This window comes from Myxocyprinus asiaticus, chromosome 21, assembly GCF_019703515.2.
Source record: "Myxocyprinus asiaticus isolate MX2 ecotype Aquarium Trade chromosome 21, UBuf_Myxa_2, whole genome shotgun sequence".
NCBI classification, from domain to species: domain Eukaryota; kingdom Metazoa; phylum Chordata; class Actinopteri; order Cypriniformes; family Catostomidae; genus Myxocyprinus; species Myxocyprinus asiaticus.
Genome location: NC_059364.1, coordinates 7,969,295 through 7,991,428, shown reverse-complemented (window position 1 = coordinate 7,991,428; position 22,134 = coordinate 7,969,295). Strand labels below are relative to the sequence as shown.

The window sequence follows — 22,134 nt, the reverse complement described above, 5'->3', positions numbered from 1 at the left end:
ATAGTGTAACAAAGTCTTAAGCTTTGTATATGCATGCTAATGTTCTGCAAGTTACAGTAACAAATTAGTTGTTCTTGCTTAAATAACTTTAATGCATTTCTTTTATTATTATAATTATTATTAAATGAATGGTACCATAAATGATAGAGAACACAGTGTTGCCATTTATTTTTAGTGATATGTTCCCAAAAATGTGTATGACATTCATCACTTTTCAATATGAACTGATCCATCTGGGATTCATAGGAGCAGTATAACAAAACAGAGCAAATACAAGAAACATTGTCATGTTTTAGTCTGAGGAACATTTCCTTGTAAAACATCATGCACTTTTAATCTTTGGATGGTCTTTCCCTGTTGGAGTAAAGGAGACAACATGAGTTGGTATATTGTTATATATGCCTTTATACAAACAGTATAATGAACTGATTGCAATGTATCACAAAAAACATCACAAAATGATGCTGGTCTTTTCTCACCCCAAACTTTTTTGTTCAAAGTTTGTCCCAGTAAGTACAGCAGCGACAACACAAGCATGTTTTGAAAGAAGAAGAAAGTCAAGCCTGAGTGGCTAAACAGCCCCAGTAAGGGGTAAACCCAGATTCCCACAGTCAGATACACCCAAATGACCCTAACGAAAAGAAAACAGGTAAAGACATTAATTCTGTGTCTAGAGTCGTACCAAGTAAATACAGGTATTTAGAACTCTATAATAAATGTCAACCATGATAGTTTCATTACTTTTTATTGAATTCTAAGTTAATTTATCAGAAGAAATACACTTACCATCCCAGGTAAGAAATTCCAACAATTACCAAAGCAGCTAAACCATTTTTGGTTTTAGGGTAGATATGTGGTTCCAATAAGATCTCACCAAGCAAGATGGGGAGAACAAGAGTGTGCTACAAATGAAACATTCAAAGTGATTTTCATCAGTAATTTGCAGGTCAATGTATTTATCAAAAGATCAATTTATTTGTAAAGTTCGGCAGAGTATTAACTTATTTATTATATATATATATATATATATATATATGCAGTATATTATTATTATTATTATTATAAATGATATCAAACCAACCATAGCATGATTCATCCATGGAGGGAAGAGGCTGTCAATTGAAGCTGGATAGACCAGTTGTCGATCATAGGCAAAAATCAACCAAAAAAGAAGCACTACAAACTACACAGAGCAAGGGGGGGAAACAGTTATAGTTAAAAACAACAAATAAAAAATGTGCATATCTTTAACCATAGTAATGTATAATTAACTGTTCATTACTTCAAGCTTAAAGGGATAGTTCACCCAAAAATGAAAAATCTCTCATCATTTACTCACCCTCATGCCATCCTAGATGTGTATGACTTACTCTCTTCTGCAGAACGCAAACAAAGGTTTTTAGAAGAATATTTCAGCTCTGTAGGTCCTGACAATGCAAGTGAATCGGTACCAACATTTTGAATCTCCAAAAAGCACATAAAGGCCGCATAAAAGTAATCAATAAGACTCCAGTGGTTAAATCCATACCTTCAGAAGCATATCAATATTATCAAATATTATCAATATTAATATAATATCAGAAGCAGATCAATATTTAAGTCCTTTTTTGCTATAAATTCTCCTCCCTGCCCAGTTGGTAGCGATATGCATAAAGAATGCAAATCGCCACAAAACAAAAGAAGAAGAATGTGAAAGTTGAGATTTGAATATTGATCTGTTCACCCACACCTATCATATCGCTTCTGAAGACACGAATTTAACCACTGGAGTCGTATGTATTACTTTCATGCTGCCTTTATTTGCTTTTGGACCTTCAAAGTTCTGGTCACCATTCACTTGAATTGTATGGACCTACAGAGCTCAGATATTCTTCTAAAAATCTTTGCTTGTGTTCAGCAGAAGAGAGAAAGTCATACACATCTGGGACGGCATGAGGGTGAGTAAATGATGAGAGAATTTTAATTTTTGGGTGAAGGAAACTGATAGCTATTGATCCTTCAAAAAGCGAAACTCAATAATCTCACCAATAGAGGGCAGCATGCACATTAATACATTCATAAATATTAGGTAAAGCTTTATTTATATTGCACCTTTTTAAACAGTGTTTACAAAGTGCTTTACAGATGTTCACATACATAATATATATATTTCATATTATGAAATAATATGGGGAGATCTCTAAGGTATATGTAAGACTTTTTCATTGGTGTGTAAAGCACATCAAATACAAGACATTAACTGGTGCATAAATGTAATACTTGTTCTTTGGCACCTGTTTGTCTATTGCCAATTAATAGCATGTTAAAAGGTTTCATAAAGCCTAAGAATTTAGACCATACATTCAGAACGAGATTTTTATGACACATTTCTCTTACCATCCCCACTGGAAACACAAAGACAGAAAAGAGCAAGTCCTTGCATAGGCAGAGAAGAGATATTTTTCGGCCTTTACCCACTGGCTGAAGGTCATTAACAGATGCCAGTCCAAAAAACACCATCTGTAAGACCTAAGAAATAAACGTTTACAAAATGTACAAGTTACTTTCAGAACAAAAAAGTTGCCTTTCAAAGAATTAGAGATTAGACATTAGACATTTCCACCATCTTAAAATATTTAATCTTACCAGGTTTAAAAAAGTGAGGTATTTCCAGGGTCCCCCATAGACAAATATTCCATCTGGTAGATCTGAATCTCCTTTTGCATAAATAGACTGAATAACAAAGGCATACCAGCTGAAAGCAGCTAAGTGGTAAACTTTCTTTAAAATGGAAGTCATGTCTGCAATCCAGTCCAGTTCTGTTGGTAAATACAACTTTCATTACCATCCAGTGAGTTCTGAAGTGTAGAACTGATCTCGGCCACACTAAAAACCAGGGGAACGAATTCTGATTTATGAGGAAAAAAGCTTACATTGAGAGCTTAGCCTAAATTGACATGCTAATTTGCCATGGTCTTATAAAAGTGCAAACCCTGACAAAGGGCCCATTGTTGTTCTGGTGACATCTAATGCTTTTTTATTTTTCCACCAAAAGTCCAATTTTGTAACATGGTCTTAAATATTGTGCCCTAAAAATAATATGTTTTGTAATTTTGTTTTGCAAAGTGGCATTTAAGCTTAACTGCATGGTTCACATATTTTGCAGCATGACTCAAACTGCAAGAGTAGCTAATTAAAGATTGATGATGTCACAAAGTTAAGTAAGTTTGATCCAAAGCAAGCACCTAAACACAATGCAACAGTCTCTCTGAAAGCAGGCATTACCATGTTTTTCCCATGTTGTTATATGACTGCTCTATTCACTGTGGTATTTCCTGACTTAATCTTTGTTCCCATATATAATATTCATAATGGCACCAAAGGGGAAGAATTAGTTCAAAAACAGACAGACACAGTCTAATCAGATATTATGCTTTTTCTTGATAACAAATCCCTTCCTAGCATACATATTTGGTTCAATACTTAATCAGTAGAGATTACATTGATATTTGGGGAACATGTCCTATGTTCTACCTTTTTTTTTTTTCTTTTTCATGTCAGTGTAAAAGACCTCACTCTGCTTTGAACATAATTCAAACTTACAACTTTTGGAAGGGACGGCAACATAAACAGATTTTTAAGACATTATTGGTTCTCTTCAAATGCAGTTCACAAAGTCCAGCCTGTGAACCCTTGTCAAAAAACAACTCTTTACAAACATACTTCACAGTTTAAATAAATCAATATCATTATCTCATCCTCTACTCACAAAACTGCACATTTTATTTTAATTTCACAGTAAGTGAATTGTGTCAGACTGGTGTCTCCTGTTTTCACATTAATGTACCAAATATCTTAGAATATGACAAGTTTTAAACTGTGATCTCTTTTTTCCATAAAATTATTTTGTCTTTCGGATTTAATCATTTAAGATGTACTTAACTCAAATACACAGACATAATAAACTTGTTGCTTGTTTCTACTGTATTTACATAGTAAATAGTTGTTTGTGTCATCTGAAAATAATTGGAGATCAGATCACAATTTCTGGATATAGAAATCCAGATAATTACAATGTCATCAGCTATGCGTTTCACTATACAATAGGAAATACCAGCCCTCTCTGAACCTTATTCAAGCAGGAAGTGGATGTGGTCTGGTCTTCTGTCACACAGTCCATCTGCATAGCTGCTCTTGAGTTCAGGGCTAGTGCAAGAGTTAATTTCAGTCTTGTCAAGTCTTGCATTGGTTTCCACTCCGTCAAGGTAGGAGGTGCTATTTGTTCGAATTACGTGTTGTGAGATACTCTGACCGAAGTGTGCAGGTTCACAGTAATGAGGTAAGGCTGGAGGAAAATACGTACAAATTGCTTTCCTTTCATTGTCCAAAACTGGAGCCACTCTTCCAAAGGTTTAGTCCCAATTTATGTAGCCTGTGAAAACACCAATATATATATTGTTCTTTAAAATGAAGGGAATTTGAAATTGCAGCACAATTAATTTTTTTTGCCTTTAGTGTTTTTTTGTTGTTGTTTTGTTCTGTAAACTATCATGTATCATACTTTAAAATGTAACAATTATTTGGGGAAAAACAATCTATCAAATCAATTAAATAATTAATTAAATTTAAAAGTATTCAAATGTACATTGACAAATACGCACACACTATGCAGAAAAATTATAAAAGCTTTAATTTAAATCTCTGCTAGGCCTACAAGTACATGTTGAAGTTCATATAACAAATTCTACCTCAAAACGACTGTAGACCTTTCTCTCTTTACGCAGTACATCCATCTTTTGTAGTAACTTCGCCCGGTCTTCTGCTGTAGCCTTGGATGACCAGGGCCTTCCTGAATTTTTATCTGCAGAGTTAACCTCACCCTCTTTGGTTTCAAAAGTCTGTTTGGACTGGGATGCTCTGCTTTGGTTCTTTGCTGAAATTTGTTCTAAAAGAACTTTGGTGTCATCTCTAAGGTTGCTGAATGAGAGAACATTTGCAGTAGATGACTGATGGGTGGGTAGAATCAATTTTGGTTTCTCTGTAACAGAAGACTGATTTTCTGCATCATTGTGTACAATCAAGTCACATTTTGATTTTTCGGACACCACTGCAAAGTCTGTCACAGAGTTTTCTGTCTCTGGTGTTGCAGAAACCTCAGCTACCTCAAGGCCTGCGGGTCTAGCTGAAGTGTCATGCCTCTGAGGTTGCTCATCAATGATCTCCTTGTTTTTCTCAGGCTTTCGGTCATTTTCACAACTGTTAGTGTCTTTTATCACAGGAGGTATAGGTGATTTAGCTTGAGCTTGTGTGTGGTTGGGGGAAGAATTTAGTTCCAATTGGCTATCATCACTCTGTAAACAGGGTTTTGCTGTATCAGAATTAAAATTCGAACTGCTCTCTAAGGAAGCACAAGGTGCCAAAGAATCAGATTGGGAATGTTCAGCCGAGGAACCTAAGTCTGTGATGATTGTATTTAAAGATATGCTGCTGTCTGTTTGAGTAATGTTAACAGCTGGGATAGGTCCTTGTTTGCTCAAGACTTGACAAACTCTGTTGTCTTTTTGCTCATTCATGTTAGGTGACCTGGGTTCTTGTGACAGGCTTGTTTCTGATGAAGTGGTGTCAATGGGCAAGGTTATCTTAAGACATGATGCACTGTCATCTGCTGGACCATGTTCAGGGGATTTGACTTCAGCATTTTGAATGGTGCAAGCTACTGGGGTCACGAGAATTTTCTCTGAGTTAGTTTCAAGTATAGATGTGCTCACTGAGCCTGTCAGGAACAATATGTGACCTCTTCCATTGGTGTGCTGGGAAGGGTCTATGTCTGTTGCACTGGGGTGTTGGGAAGAGTCTCTGTCAGTTGCATGGGTATACTGGGAGGGGTCTGTGTCTATTGCACTGTGGTGTTGGGAAGAGTCTGTGTCTTTTGCAATGCATTGTTGGGAAGCATCTGTTGCAGTGGGGTGTTGGGAAGAGTCAGTCCCTGTTGCAGCAGGGTGTTGGGAGGAGTCTGTGTCTATTATAGGTGGCTGTTGGGAATAGTTTGTGTCTGTTACAATGGCCTGCTGGGAAGAGTCTGTGTCTGTTGCAGTGGGGTGTTGGGAAGTGTCTGTGTTGGTTGCATTGGGGTGCTGGGAAGAGTCTGTGCATATCAGAGTGTAGTGTTGGGTAGAGTCTGTGTCTTTTGCAATGCATTGTTGGGAAGTGTCTGTTGCAGTGGGATGTTGGGAAGAGTCGGTCCCTGTTGCAGTGGGGTGTTGGGAAGAGTCTGTGTCTGTTGCTATGGCCTGCTGGGAAGAGTCTGTGTTTGTTGCATTGGGGTGCTGAGAAGGGTCTGTGTCTGTTGCGGTGGGGTGTTGGGATGAGTCTGTGTCGGTTGCACTGGGGAGCTGGGAAGAGTCTGTGTCTGTTGCAGTGGGATGTTGGGCAGCATCTGTGTCTATTGCAGTTGGGTGTTGGGAAGAGTCTGTGTCTTTTGCAGTGGGGTGATATAAAGAGACTGTGTTTGTTGCATTGGGGTGCTGGGAAGAGTCAGTGTCTGTTGCAGTTGGATGATCTGTATATTTGGTGTCTGTTAAAATGGGGTGTTGGGAAGAGTCTGTGTCCGTTGCAGTGGGCTGTTGGGAAGAGTCTGCCCCCATTGTAGGGGAATCTTTGGAGGAGTCTTGACCAGTTGCAGTGGGGGGCTGGGGAAGTTCATTTCCTTTTGAAGTTTGGTCTGTCCTCATTGTAGTGAGTTGTTGGGAAGATTCACTTTCTGCAGCAGTAGGCTGTTGGGAAGAGTGTTCTTCCATTGCAGTTAGCTGTTGGAAAGAGTCTGTCCCAGTTGCAGTGGGGTGTTGGGAAAATTCGCTTTCTGCTACATTGGGCTGTTGGAAAGAGTATGCGCCCATTGTGGTTTGCTGTTTGAAAGAGTCTGCACTCATTGCAGTGGGGTTTTGGGAATGCACACTTTCTGTTGCAGAGGGCTGTTGTGGAGCGTCTGTGTCTGTTGCAGTTGCCTGCTGGGAAGAGTCTGTGTTTTTTGCACTGGGGTGCTGAAAAGAGTCTGTGTCTGTTGCAGAGGGGTGTTGGGAAGAGTCTGTGTCTGTTCCATTGGGGTGCTGGGAAGAGTCTGTGTCTGCTGCAGTGGCCTGCTGAGAAGAGTCTGTGTCTGTTGCAGCAGGGTGTTGTATATCTGCCCCCACTGCAAGGGTTTTTTGGGAATGTACACTTTTTGTTGCAATGGGGTCAGCAGAAAAATCACATACATGCTTTTGTATACAGACATTTAAAATGTGAGTTGATGAGCCAGACTCTTCTGCAATTTTTTTCTTCAATCGAATTTTTTCAGCATCTGTGGCTCTATGCGAGAGGTCTTCCCTAGATTCCCCACATTCAGGGTTATCAAGAGTTTCTTGTTTCTCTGGTGCTCTGAGGGTGGCATTTGATGACTTAACTAAGGTTGCTGGGGCCTTGAAAACAGGTCCAGCCTTTTTAACTGTGTTACTAGTAAAAAGTTTCTCAGGTGCATCAGACTTTTGGGGGGATTTACCGAGATCGCTTTGAGAAGCTTTGGCTGCTGTAAGTTCAGCTTTACGTTTGGCAGCTAACTCTTTGAAATACCTCAGTCTACAGTCAGGATCATTCATGTCTATGAAAGAAGTTGACCTTTGAAATACTTTTGATGCCCATTCATCGCTTTGGCTATTTCCTTCAAAAACTGCTGATTGTACTTGTTCAGGCAGATCTTTCTCTTGCAGAGGGCCCTTTATTGTATTCTTTTGTGAATTTTGGGAGTTCTCAACATTATTTACATCAGAATTTGCACAAACTTTGTTCAGTACTTCCTCAGAGTGTGCAGACTCCATGACTGGGTTATCAACGGTTGCTGACCTTGCAAAACTGCTCCACTGAAAAGGCTCTCTTGTGCTAGACCTTCTTTTATCCAACCAATGTGACACACGAGCTGAAAGTTTTGAAGTCTCATCTCCATCTTTTTCTCCTAAAGTATCTTTCATCTCCGAAGTATTCAACTCCAAATTTGAATTGAATATTTGTGAGTATCTTAGTCTGGAGCTCTGGACAGTGCGAGTGGGTTTCTTCCTGTGGAACTCTTCAATAATCAGATTGGTCTCTTTAGGTTCTCTGTTATGTGTCTCCTCTACTTTGCCACCCTCAGTGTTGCAAGATGACTCTGAAGTTGTTGTAGGCGTTGTTTTGATATTTGTTTGTGATATGCCTGCTGGGTGGTTAACTGAACTGTCAAGCAGAGCGGAAGTGTTTTGAATCTGGAGAAATGTGGGATTTTCCCTAGATGAAGATATCCTGTTAAACTCCCTGTTACCTGGTCTGATTTTGGCACCTACAGGGCCACAAGACCCTTCCTGCATAAAATAAGGAACGTTATCACACGAGTCAGATCCTTCAAGTTCAGACGAATCCACTTCTCCTGCATCATCATATGCACTAAGGTAAGAGCTGATCCTCCAATCTCGCAGCCCCTGCTTTTGGCTCATATCCTGTGGTTTGTGGTTAACATTGAAGAAACGTTTCTGGTCTGGTAGGTTTGGTTGTGTTGGGGAGGTCTGACAAGCATAAGACTGACCCTTGTTATGTCTCCTGAGATTAGATTGCACAGGCGGCAATAAATTCCTGGCACCGTGTCCTTCCTCCATAGGAGAGTGAGACTGCAAGTATCGTTGAACATGATCATAATCACCTGGTGGTCCAGCCTCATCTCCCTCATGAGGGTAGCCAGACCCTGAAAACTGATCTACATGGTAGCCTTGGCCTCTAATCCTGCCATACATGTCATAACCAGGCTGTAATCCAGTTCCCTGTTGGTAAAAACATGGTTCCCTTGCAAAGTGGGTGCCCTGGGCCACTACTCCCTCCTTGTACTGTTTGCCTCTAATTGTGGCATGATTTTGAGGGGGCATGTATTCATAATTAGGTACGTCTTTGAAGCTAGCTATATCAGTTGGCCCTTTTATTTGTCTTCCATGCTCTATTAATTGATGGTCCCCACGAAATTGTTGAGTGGCATACAGATTCTTGTGCCTCTGAACAGAAGGATTTTCCTCTACTGCAGTTTGGATGGATTCACCCCTCCTAAAGGGTAGCATTTTGTGACCAGCATTCATATAGCCCTCTGCAGGATATTCAGTCCATTCCATGTCCACAGTTGGATATTCTCTCTTAAGCATGTGTGTCTTATCTGTGTTGTGGTAACTTCCTTGCTCACTGCTGTAGTGTGGCATATTTGCCAAAACATTTTCAACTACTAGTGGCTCTGAGTGGGCAAACAGAATCCGAAACTCTTCATCAAAAGTAGTCACAAGCTGTCCAAGAAACAGATGTGCTAGGCAGCGATGTATTTTCTCAAATGACCACATGAAGCTGCAAAGGAAATAAAAATATTTTAACAAATGTATTTATGCCTGAAGCCAACCTCCGACAATACTACAACACCATAGCAAAACTTATTAAAGTGTAAAAAGTACAGATATTGACATTATTTAAAAAAATAAATTTATAAAACGGCAAAATGCACCTACCTATAGTTGCCACTTAAAACAGCCCTGCAGTCTACCAGTATGAAGCGATCCATCATCTGGCCTTTGAAAGACTTACCTGTGCGGCAGAAATAAGTACTGCCAGACACAGTTCTTACTCGCATGAACTGCAAGTAAAAATATGTTAATGAATTTGTACTCATCTGAACAATTACAAGTGACTCTTAAAGTGTACCATCTAAAGGTAAAAACTAAAAAGTCCCTCTTACCCTAACATGTATTGTTTATACCAAAATACTCAAAATAGAGCAAAAAGTACCAATAAGATATTGATTGCAAAATCCAAAAATGCTGATACTGTTGCATTGCTTGATATAATTCACATATTAATCGAGAGTCAAATCAATAGGCCGCAAATTCTAAAGAAGTCCACAATTTTTTTTGTGTTTAATGTCATAACTTTTGAAAAGCACCTACTTTTATCTCATCCAGATTCACCCTACAGTTGTTCACCATTGCAACAAAATGGTGAGCATTCAGTTCATCAAGAAGAATATAAACAGCTACACCACGCATTGCTGCGCCAAGGATGTCGGCAAAGATATCAACATCTGTAAACATATCCATCACCACGGCAACAACCTAGAGCAGAAAATAAAGGGTATTCAAGAATTGTGCAATATGAAAAGCAGTCTATTTGAGTTTTTATTATTATTGGCTTTGGTACTGCTTTCACAAATAAGTGGTACATTTTCAAAAGTCTTGGTTCTAATCACCTAATACAATCATCAAGAGGAGTTTTTAGCCAATGATCACCATTCTTTTTCAGTTGCAATAGCAGTTTTTACATTTTGATCTGCACTTTCATGTTCCACCCAGTTGAAAAACAGTCATACTAGTTTGTAGCACAATGAGGGTGGGTAGATGATGACAGAACATTCAATTCAAAGTCAATGATCTGTGTAAAGTGAAACGTGATTGAACTGAGCAAGTTACAATGGGTGATTTCAGGGCTTAAAACAAGCACTTTTTTTTAATACATTTTAAAACTTAATTATCAAAGATACAAATATATACATATATTGGAAGTTGCATTCAAAATTCAATTGGCTCAAAAAGGGTCTATGTGGAGCAGGAAAGATGTATGGGATAAAAACAAAAAGCGTGAAAAGAAACCCATCGTGAGCCCTGTCAGATAGGTCAGAGAAGTGGGCATCAGAGGAAGGCAGAGGTCAGGGAACTGTGTGTCTACTGTAATGCAGTGTGGGCCATTATTTGTTGATCTTGTGGTAAACAGAAGCTTTATCGTGCTAGAGGCAGCCAAATAAGCTTACCCCAATCTGAAAAAATAAACTGTCAATTCCATCTCGCATAAGAACATTTTTGCATAAAAACAAGTCTGCAATATTCTTTTACAATCAAGAAGCATACAGAAAATTACACTACTGTATAGAACAGTGCAAGTAATTATAGTATCGTTTCATTGATCACTCTTTTTGATGACGGACTGGATAGATATTACAGGCATTACGGGTTTTATGTTGATTTGCCATTAAAATAGACATTTTTCATTCAAAACATGTACTGTATCTTGTACTGATTGTTACTGAATTAACTGGTAGTTAAATAGATTTAAATCTAAAGAAGATCTAAATTGATCTCATTACATATGCTAAACTTCTTGTGACCATTGTTTAAAAGCAATGTTTTCAAACTTGTTTTGAAACACTGGCAGACTGAGAGGAAATACCAAACCATTCATGACAAGTTTTGAATGAAAGACTTGTTTACCAATTGTTACCATAGGAATTTTGCTCTAAGCTTTTTAAAATCATTCAAATTAGGGACTCAATACACTACTGCACGTCTTTGAAACATATTTAAAAATTTGACACTTTACAGCACATAAAACCCACTTGTTGTGCACTCTTGATCAATCTGCGGACTTGCTCCTTGATACTGGGCATCTCAGGCTCAGATGGGTTGACCAATGTGGTGACCTCTGTGGGTCCAACAAATATGTACTGCTGTGGCCAGCCTAAGTCAAGGCTTGGAGCATCGTGGTCTGAATGAACCGGCCAGTAGGTGTCGGACGAGCCATCTGCATCTTCAGCCATGTATCTCTTTTCTGGTTGGGCTGTCTGTTGATGCGGAGCCTTCACCATGCATTTGATATACTCAATCTCTGGATGGGATAAGAAATCAACCACATCTGCTTCCTGAAGGAATCCATAGTATCCCTCTAAGTCAGCATCAATCAGGGCATCAATAGCCATTCGGTATTCCTCACGATAGTGAAGGGGCAGATAGTTGGGGTCCAGGGGGTTGTCCCCCGCTGAGGAGCACTGGGACCGATGGGCCATATTTAAACCTGCACAGATGAAATTAGAGTTAAGCCACTGAGTGCGTCTCATTTATCAGAAGAAAGAAGCAATGCACATCAATTCCACATGAGGGCAACCCCCTGTTTCTTCAGCACAATCCACTGGAGAAAAAAATGTGTACATAGAATATAAAGATATTGAAGATAAATGATAGGAAATACACTTCACAATAATGGTAATGCTTTAGGTACCTTGAACAAACAATAAGCTATTCTTAACTGCATATATAATCTTGTTTATTGTTAATTTATAAATATAGCTACAATTGTTCATTGGTAGTTCATAATGCATTAACTAATAATGTTGTCAAAGCAAAAATGTATTAAACAGTAGGTAGAAACAGGGCCGTAGCAAGGTATTCTGGGCCCCCTGACTGTATATTGCTCTGGGCCCCTTTCCTATTAAAAAAATACAGTTTAGAATTTGTTGTGGGGCCCCCTGGAAGTGTGGGCCCCTAGAATCGTGTCCACCTTTCACCCCACTAGCTACAGCCCTGGGTAGAAATGAACATTAAACAAGATTCATAAAAAAAATTAAGTATTGTCCATTGCTAGTTCATGTTAACTACTGCTGTAAAGAATAGTAACATATACAAGCTTATTGTAAAATGTTACCAAAACTTAGGCCTATTTAGGCACAAATTTCCTAATTTAGGATCACCCACGTTCTTGTAGGCCTATATAGACTATTATTAAGTTTATACACATTACATTTGATTTAATTACAAGAATCGCTGTTCATAAAAAATAAGTAAATATATAAATAAATACAATTTTGAGGCCTTTTGTTTCTTTTTTAAAGACAATAAGCAATAAGCTAATGTTAATGTATAATAATGTAAAACCAACACTATACTGTATGATCTCTATTTCTATTTAAGACATAAAAAAGTAACATCAGATCGACAGCATTCGATTAGATTTTTTCTTAAAAATCTGTGTTACAGTTATGCACTTACAATGGAAGTGAATGGGGCCAATCTGTATACATTAAAATACTCACTTTTTCAAAAGTATATCCACAAGACATAAAGGAAATTTGTGTAAACATGATTTTAGTGGGATAAAATCACGTACTAACCTTTTCTGTGTAAAGTTATATAAAATTGTACAACTTCGGTGCCATGACGACGCAAGGCCGTAAACCCTAAAACCACAGTAAAATGATTTAAACAACTTTACAGCTCAAATGATACACAAGTTTTAACATAAATATTAATGTAAATGCTTTTATAAAATTATAAGCTTCACATTTCTGCCTTTAAATCCTGCAAATATTGGCCCCATTCACTTCCATTGTAATTGCCTCACTGTAGCCTCGATATTTGCTTTTTTAAAGAAAAATTTGAATTTATTACTTTTTTTGTTTGGTTGTTTTTTTTTTTTTTTTTTTTTGTGTGGTAATACACATTATGCTACAAATGCTTGTACTGCACCCGGAACATTCTTATAAGATATCAATATGTATCTCTCGAACGTGACGTCGTTTTCTTTTTTTTAAATAAAAACTTAAATAAATAAATAACGTTCAATAGTTTCAGATGTGTTCTGTTTGAACATATTATTATCAGTCAATCCAAATGAATCTGAATCGATCGAGTTCATCACATTAACATCTGCTTCAACCTCTGGGTGTGTCTCGAAAAACAGAGAGACCACCATTTAACTAAGCGTGCCAACTCCTCTTGTAATTATATAGAAATCAATATTTCCAACTTTGTTACAATCTAAACACGTTTTTTCCCCCCCGAAGAGGATCGACGTGACTCCGTTAGATTGTGTCGTCGTGAATCCTGAAGCTCCAACAATTTCGCAAACTGACTGCCAGAAAAACATATAAAGTACTGATTATGAAATATGATCACGCGATAGTTTCCACATATGTAAAATGAAAACTTACCACTTTAAAGTGAAGTTTCCTCCCTTGTTTTACTGTATGAAATACTTTCATGGATGTATGACCGTCATGACGAGCGACCGACGCTGTAACTTTCACTCGATTGCAGAAGGATACGCACATCTCTGCCACACACGCACGCGCGCACACACACACGCACGCGCACGCACTCTGGCAAAACCTGTTTGTTGTCGCGCGTAAGTGAAGAGAAGCATCTTTTACCAAAAGGAAATCACCTCAACGAGCCTATCATGTGTGTGGAAGTTGTTCGGGATACGTAGACTACATGATATGATATTGATCTCTAATTGGGTATTATTAGGTTATAGCTTAGGTAAAGTTAATAATTCTCAGTCTTGGGTCAATTTTTAACTATGTGGACATGGTCTTGACTGCAATAACTTGACCTAGAACTACAGATCAGAGAATGTGCGTTGGCTGGACATCCAATAAGTCAGAGGTCACTCCCACTTAGCAAGACGAAAATAGCCACTATAAAACATCACACTGTATGTTTAAAATATGCGATCAGTATTTAGACCTTTCATTAATACATTTCACAAATATGAAACATTTTGTGCTGAATAACTAGAGTTAGACTGCTCTAACTCTATTAGGTTGTTTTTATACTACAGGCAATGCATTTTCTGGCATTGCACTATTCATTCAATAGCAAACAATGCAAGATACAGGTTTCAAACTAAACAAAAATATACCAAATGAGATATGTTACAGTTTTGTCACATTATAAACACACTTACATGCCTAATCAAATAAATACAGAATACCAACTTCATAATGCTTATAATATTTTTAGAATTTATAACTAAACGTTGTGATCACTGAAGATCCCGCCATAAGGTCCTTTCTGTTTTTAGAGTATACTGAGTATACTGTCAAGATTATAAATATTGCTGTAAAAATTGTGCATCAAATACATGCACTACTATAAACAGTAACTGCATTTACTGTATACTAATGTAAAATAATAAATACCATGCTATAAAGAGAACAGATATGGAGGCTACAAGAGTCCAACATGAATTAAATTCCTTATTTAGTTTATTGTTCAACTAAAATCCCAATAATAACAAAAAATAAATAAAGATTTGGTGTATAATGTGGGAATTTTAATTGCAAACAAGCCCAAAATACACAAGGGACTCTTATTTTGAAATGACAGAGACTTAGCTCAGTTAAAATCCTCTATATGTAACAAGTATTTAACAAATTAAGGTTTATTAGACTATATACTGTATATTCACCAGATGAACAGTTTGTATATATATTTCACCTGATGAGGTTTAATGAGGAATAAGGTTTATTATTATTCACAATATATGACGTTAGAGACACAATGTATATGCTAATAGGATACGTTTCCATATAGTCACATTTTAATTTGCGTGTACTCGCTTCAATTTAGATTACTTGATCAGCGCAGGCCACAGAGGAACATGTAGGAATAATGAAAAAACTGTTGGCAAAAGATTTTTGCAGATAACCGATAGTTCCAAAAAGCAACTATCGGTACCGATTAATTGGTAAAACCGATATATCGGTCTACCTCTACTACAGAATACTGGTTTTACTGGTTGTAAGACATTTTTCTTAGACAGTTCGGCTGATTTGAGGGAATTTCTTCTTCTCATGTCCACATTTTTAACGGCACCCATGCCCACCTCTGTGATACACACGTTTACACTGATATATTTAATACTATATAGCTAGGGGGCCTGGGTAGCTAAGCGAGTATTGGCGCTGACTACCATCCATTGGAGTCGCGAGTTCGAATCCAGGGTGTGCTGAGTGACTCCAGCCAGGTCTCCAAGCAACCAAATTGGCCCGGTTGCTAGGTAGGGTAGAGTCACATGGGGTAAGCTCCTCGTGGTCGTGATTAGGGGTTTTCGCTCTCAATGGGGCACATGGTAAGTTGTGTGTGGATTGCAGAGAGTAGCATGAGCATCCACATGCTGGGAGTCTCCGCGGTGTCATGCACAATGAGCCACGTGATAAGATGCGCGGATTGATGTCTCAGAAGCGGAGGCAACTGAGACTTGTCCTCCGCCACCAGGAGTAACCGCGCTACCACGAGGACCTACTAAGTAGTGGGAATTGGGCATTCCAAATTGGGAGAAATGGGGATAAAAACAAAAATAAATAAATAAAATACTACATATAGCCAATGACATGCAGCTCTTATGAACGTATGCATGAAATATATCAATGCATCTTTTGCCTTTATTTTATAGCCAGTGTTTGATTTCACTTTATATATGACTGTATTATGTGTGTGTGTGTGTGTGTGCATGTACAATCCATGTGTAGATAGAATAATGAGGGTCATACAAGCACATAGTTAAACTTGTTTGGCTGGAACAAAGTAAATCTGTCGACATGCAGTATGTGCACAAACTTCCTCAAACAACAGCCACTTGCTTTAATGAAAAACGCACAGAATAAAAATATGCAAGTTTTAATTGCACATACAAACATGCAAACCTTTAGACTGAGGGTGACTTTTAGCATGATTCTTTAACACCTACAAAAGATTAGTATTGTTTGATGAATAATTACGCAACACAGATGCTGCTTTCTTTTCTTGAACACCCAAGTGTGGCAATGAACCCACCGGAGTGATGTCATGTTTTGCAGGGTGTATAAAGTTCTAAGATAACTTGCACAGAGCAATTGTCGATTTTTTGTTTGCAAAGTTTCAGAAAGAGGGAGTGAGCTTTATGTGCATGCCAGCATCACCCTGGGCAACAGAGATCACACCTAAAATCTCATCAGATGGTCTTCAATGTGGTTTGTTTTTGTCTCTGGAAATGATTAACCTTAGCCACCAAGTACTAAAAGAACCACCTCTCAAAGCCACATGGACGGATCCCCTCAAACATCCAGATGGATCTTACAGTAAAATCGGATACAGTAGGTTGACTTTTCCTTAGCTAAAATCGATCTGTGCTTACCGGAATTCAAAACACTGCACCCAGTGGCCAAAGTGGTAAGTGTTGTTGGGCGTATGGGCACGTGTTAGCTCAAATTTTTCAGATGAAATGTCCATGGAGGGGTGCCAAAAGCTAGTTGCAGGCTGTAATGGGGTTAGAGGAATGTATATTTTATCACGGTGCTCCTCAACCCAAGCCCTAAACCTAACCATCAGTGGAGTAAAAATGTAATGTAAGAGGGAAAAATGAAACCTCCGAATCGCGCTCATCACTGATTATGCGAACACGATTACTTCCTGGTTTCAGCGCGGGATCTGAACCCGGGTCTCCCATGCTGCTGACGCGATACAAGAGAGAGAAACAAGCAGGAGCCGAAGCAAAAATGTTTGATAGGATATGGTGCTTGTCGGTGAGTCGGCATTGTGTGGCCAAACCTAGGGTACCGGAACTTTTGGAAGTCAACATGTTGTTTCCAATAGTTCCGGTACCCTAGTATCGGCCACATTATGCCTTTGGCTTGCTCACTGTGGAATTTGTAAAGCACTATTCTCTGTAAAGCTGCTTAGGAACAATATGTATTGTAAAAATTGCTATACAAACAACTGACATTGAATTGAAATTCTAGTGTCGGATGACACAATTTTCAATAAAAGTCCCTTGGGTTAATTTTAAACCCCATGGTTCACCATAAAATACTTACACATTCCTAATACCGACAGTAATTGTAATTTTTATCAAAACTGAAAATGTAATATAAAATCCATCTGAATGCCAACACATAATCTAAATCTATAATGTAAGACTTAAGCCTTTTTACACTCTCAGATAAAGGCATAATAGTTTAATCTGTTCATAATTTTGGGGCTGTGCTCATAGTGCCAAATAGCTATATTTGATTTAGCTGACAGTTCCTCAAACTTTAACTCAAGAGTGGGTTAATTTGATTTATAGACTATACAACAAATACACAAATGCTAATTCTTACAACTTTGAGACATAAGCACTGTTATTTACAGTTTTAAACATGTTTGTAAAGCACTAAAATCTTGTTTATTTGAAAGGCTGCTTTTTATGTTTCCCTTCCAAGGAAAAATCAGAGGGCTACAGGCAAGGGCGTAGCAGTTGCGGGGGACATAAGGGACACGTCCCAATACTCTTTAAAAAGGTGATTTTTGTCCCTCGCACTTTTCCAAGCTAAACCCATACTGAGTCCAAATGGTGGATTTTTATACAGCATTCTTTGCGTTTTGTTACTTTGGGCTGATTGAGCAACCATCCATCCAATCACAGGTGAGTTTCATGAGCCAAAACAACCCTTACGTAATAGGCCGTCAGTCAGTCAGTCTAATCAGCGCAGCTCTGTTTCTACAGAGTTGCTTCCAACAATGCTCATTTATCCATGTTTTTTATCGCCATTGATGTTGATCTAAATTAATAATCTAGAGATGAGGAACACACAAACGAGAGTTATTTATTGCCATATCGTTCTTGATTGGCAGCATTACGTGAAATGCGCTGCAGAAAAAAAACAAAGGACAATACTTCTTTTAGCACACATTGTAAGTGGAGTTTATTTCAGCGCCCGAGTCTTCATTAAGTTATGCTTTTTACATTATGCTTGTGAGGTAAATGTTTGATTTTTTTTTTTTTTTTTTTTTTTTTTGCCAATTTAAGCAGATTGCTAGATCTGTGTTAAATATGTAAAGCTATTTTTTTATTTTTTTATCCCTTTTTATTCCCAGTTTTGGAATGCCCAATTCCCACTACTTACTAGGTCCTCGTGGTGGCGCGGTTACTCACCTCAATCCGGGTGGCAAAGGACAAGTCTCAGTTGCCTCCGCTTCTGAGACAGTCAATCCGCCCACCTTATCACGTGGCTCATTTTGCATGACACCGCGGAGACTCACAGCATGTGGAGGCTCATGCTACTCTCCGCGATCCACGCACAACTTACCACTCGCCCCATTGAGAGCAAGAACCACTTAATCGTGACCACGAGGAGGTTACCCCATGTGACTCTACCCTCCCTAGCAACCGGGCCAATTTGGTTGCTTAGGAGACCTGGCTGGAGTCACTTAGCACACCCTGGATTCAAACTCGTGACTCCAGGGGTGGTAGTCAGCGTCAATACTCGCTGAGCTACCCAGGCAACCAATATTTAAAGCTATTTTTAATATCAGCTCCTGTTTTTTGCCTCTATTTTGGTGTGCAGTCGACAAACTGTAGGAAAAACTTTTATCTACGTGAAAATGTACAGATGTTATTGAAACTCATTATAATTATTATAAGACTATTATTGTTGTCTTTTGATAAAAGTCATGTCAGCAGCTCACAAACTGAAGGGAAATGATAGATTTGATTTGTTCTTATAATGCTTAAAACTTCTACTAAAGTCTCTTTGTAGGTCTGTAGACAAAGGTCGAAAATTTTCTTTTGATCGTTGATTCAGTGATTAACTAATTTCACACAAGACACTCATTTGTCACCACCTTCTGGCATCACCAGAAATGGTCACTGAATCATTAATTGAATCTAAATGAATTTGGTGAACATAGTCAAAACACTCCAGCCACTTCGATACATTTAAATCCCACAATGCACAAGCACAGAGTAAAAAATTGAATTGTGCACATGCACAATTGTCATTATTGTCTTTTATTGTCATGTGTGAAACAGAAGCAAGTGCTCCACAAGATGCCCTTTATTTTTGCAGCTAACTTTGCAAAATTGTGCAATTATTTTGCAATACTTGAATCTTTACAATACTACAAATATTAAAAGTAAATAATATGTATATATTAATATAATACTTATATCATACTTATATATTAATATACACTATAATATATTAATATTGCACTGTAAGTTGTGGGTCTGTGCAAGCCACCTACTGACAGCTGTGTCCCCCCACTTTTAAAATGTCTTCTATGCCCCTGGCTACAGGATATGATGTCATTTTTCAAGTGCATGTCTAAACAATCCTGCATTGTTTCAACAGACACTGCCTGAAGCGTATCATGCAAGCAGCGTTAAGGGTGAAGAGGCGCATGTCCTCATACCTTTGCGCATTCAAAGTATAAAAGTCACATGTTTTCACAGCTATCACTTCACTTCTAATTCTTCATGATGTGCTCCTTACTGAAAGTGTTTGCCATGTTTTGTATAATACACACATTAAAATACAATTTCTCATCAGAAGCAGTCATTCTGCTTACTTGAAATACAGAACTGATATTTTGGGGGGAAAGACATAAAGTAGGTTTATTTAAAATAAAATACTTTGACGTCACTGCTCAAGGCAAGTTAGGGTTAAGTTAGTAAATGTATTCAATGATTTGAAAGTGTGTCTCTGTGTGTAGAGATAATGTGAAGGCAATTGGCCTTGTCACACAACACTGATAATATTAAAGCAATATTCTACATTGTGCCTGCAAATCATTCTGGTTCTCCAAGTACAAATGAAAACTATTCCACAATAGGGTAAAATATCATTATTGCATTCAAATAATATGAAAATAATGGCTTGGACAGCAGCCAGATCCATGCAAATTAAAGCTCTCCATCAGTTTGTCAGAATCCTGTTGAATATTATTTGCATGCATAGAAAATAGAGGCAGGAATGTATTGGCAGCCTTAATGCTAATGCAAAAGCAGTTGAATCTGAGCAGTCAAGGTCTAGGTCATCAAATGTATTTTTATATTTCTCCTCTGTCCTTCAGCTGTCTGTCTGCTGACAACTTTTGTCACTTTGTCACCGCCATCCTCTAATTCTCCACTATCTGAAAACCAACCACCAATCACAGGAAACATGTGTTTACCTCTGATGGAGACAAAACTTCTGATGTCTCCAAACTTCTCACCAGTCCTCTAGAACCCAAATTTGGGTCGCAAGTCTTTCTGAAAGGGTTGCGGACAGCAGGGACAAAACAATAGCTAAATCTTAATAATATACTTAATTGTGTATAGTCAGAAAAGCTAAATAAATAGGCTTATTAACACTTAGGAAGACAAAATGCTTCCCATATAATTTGTTGTTACCATCAAAGGCTGTGCATCCAATCAAATGTGAGTCTGAAAATAAAAACGGTGTTTTGAATCTAATTTATCAGTAACTTGGAAGAAGCTAAAATCAGTCATATTCAGCAGATGCTAATATGGGTTGCTTACTTGACATCCCATCATCTTCGAAGACCATGAACAAAACTACACAAGGTAAAATAACGTTAAACCCAGACTACATTAAATACTTTTTTAAAATGAGAATAAACATGGTTTGTGCTGTCCATAATATGTCTTGTACAGTGTCAACTAATGGTGGCTTGAAACAATAAATATTAAAGAAATGTTAAAGCTGCACTCAGTAATTTTTGTCTTTGTGTCATCTTGGACTTACACTGACTATAGCAGCTTGGGTGTAGCATCATTTAGAATCAATAGTTTTCGGTTTCAGATGCCATTGTAGAAATTTAGTATTCACAGTCAGCCATTGTTACTTTAATCAATGAGTGAAAGTGTCAAATAACAGGACGGTTACTGAGATTAAGCAAGTAGTATTCGGCTGGTCATGTGATTCTTACATGGCAGCCCCCATGTGTGGACCCTCTCCATGTAGAATAAAACAGCTTTTATAAGGTTAAATATATGACTGGTGTCTTCATTTTAATGTGAGTGGTCATGATTTCCTACATGTATTGCAAAATTTAAATTAATGTCTTTAGGAGTTAAACTTTTTTAATGAGGAAAAAATTACAATGCACCTTTAAACAAACTCTAACAACAAGCTATCTATTCAACACTCACACACACATCAACATGTCTCTACTGCTATCGCTGTTGGCATTTTCCCACCACATCTCACTGACGCAGATTCAGGCTTAACAACATCAGGAAATTAGACCCCATATGAATGCGCAGCACAACCAATCTAAAGACTGGACTAGATACGTAAATGGTTTAAACTATTTGTGGTTAGTTATGTATCAACAACTAAACTTCATGATTGAAACAGGATAACCAAACATTATAGTATTGAGAATTTATTTCACACGGTTACTATAAATGTAAAAGTAAGTACGTTTACATGCACTTTAAAAGTTTGTTTTCAGATTAAAACAGTAATTTGTCTTTATAAAATGTCATGTAAATGCTTTAGTCTGACTGAAATTGTATCAATCCGATTTGACATAACTCCAGTGGTTAAATCCGTATTTTCAGAAGCAATATGATAGATGTGGGTGAGAAACAGATCAATATTTAAGTCCTTTTTTTATATATATTTAAGTTCCCTGCCCAGTAGGTGGCGATATGCACAAAGAATGCGAACTGGCAAAAACAAAAGAAGAAGAATGTGAAAGTGAAAGTAGAGATTTATAGTAAAAAAGGACTTAAATATTGATGTTTCTCACCCATGTATGCCAATAATTT

At 37.8% G+C, this 22,134-nt stretch overlaps 2 protein-coding genes across 4 annotated transcripts; both read right to left on the bottom strand.

Moving 5' to 3' along the window:
• On the bottom strand, positions 1-3,263 carry LOC127412202 (androgen-dependent TFPI-regulating protein). 2 transcript variants are annotated; one of them, XM_051648397.1, is made up of 6 exons: positions 2,626-3,263; positions 2,377-2,508; positions 1,082-1,183; positions 787-902; positions 480-631; positions 1-354 (listed from the first exon to the last, which is right to left on the bottom strand). In XM_051648397.1, the coding sequence occupies exons 1-6, from the start codon at positions 2,776-2,778 to the stop codon at positions 323-325; spliced, it is 687 nt and encodes a 228-aa protein (XP_051504357.1). In that variant the 5' UTR covers positions 2,779-3,263; the 3' UTR covers positions 1-322. The 2 variants fall into 2 exon arrangements, with proteins under 2 accessions (XP_051504357.1, XP_051504356.1); XM_051648396.1 differs by having other exon boundaries at positions 1-631.
• Positions 3,264-3,400: 137 nt separating this feature from the next.
• On the bottom strand, positions 3,401-13,908 carry LOC127412190 (protein FAM83H-like). Of its 2 annotated transcripts, none has more exons than XM_051648351.1 (6): positions 13,763-13,908; positions 11,396-11,850; positions 9,957-10,121; positions 9,522-9,646; positions 4,728-9,363; positions 3,401-4,411 (listed from the first exon to the last, which is right to left on the bottom strand). In XM_051648351.1, exons 2-6 carry the CDS (start codon positions 11,840-11,842, stop codon positions 4,403-4,405), a joined length of 5,382 nt encoding a protein of 1,793 aa, XP_051504311.1. In that variant the 5' UTR covers positions 11,843-11,850; positions 13,763-13,908; the 3' UTR covers positions 3,401-4,402. The 2 variants fall into 2 exon arrangements, with proteins under 2 accessions (XP_051504311.1, XP_051504312.1); XM_051648352.1 differs by lacking the exon at positions 13,763-13,908 and adding an exon at positions 12,944-13,033.
• Between the last annotated feature and the right edge of the window lie 8,226 nt (positions 13,909-22,134).

Bases quoted from the DNA above. Each gene is read 5' to 3' on its own strand.
- LOC127412202 (XM_051648396.1), bottom strand. From the start codon at position 2,778: ATGACTTCCATTTTAAAGAAAGTTTACCACTTAGCTGCTTTCAGCTGG. The intron at 2,509-2,625 runs GTAAGATTAAAT...TTTATTTCTTAG, and splicing joins ACCTCACTTTTTTAAACCTG to GTCTTACAGATGGTGTTTTT. The intron at 903-1,081 runs GTTGGTTTGATA...TTTCATTTGTAG, and splicing joins CATGGATGAATCATGCTATG to CACACTCTTGTTCTCCCCAT.
- LOC127412190 (XM_051648351.1), bottom strand. From the start codon at position 11,842: ATGGCCCATCGGTCCCAGTGCTCCTCAGCGGGGGACAACCCCCTGGAC. The intron at 10,122-11,395 runs GTGGGTTTTATG...TTTCTGCTCTAG, and splicing joins TGATCAAGAGTGCACAACAA to GTTGTTGCCGTGGTGATGGA. The intron at 9,364-9,521 runs GTAGGTGCATTT...TTTCCTTTGCAG, and splicing joins GTTTTAAGTGGCAACTATAG to CTTCATGTGGTCATTTGAGA.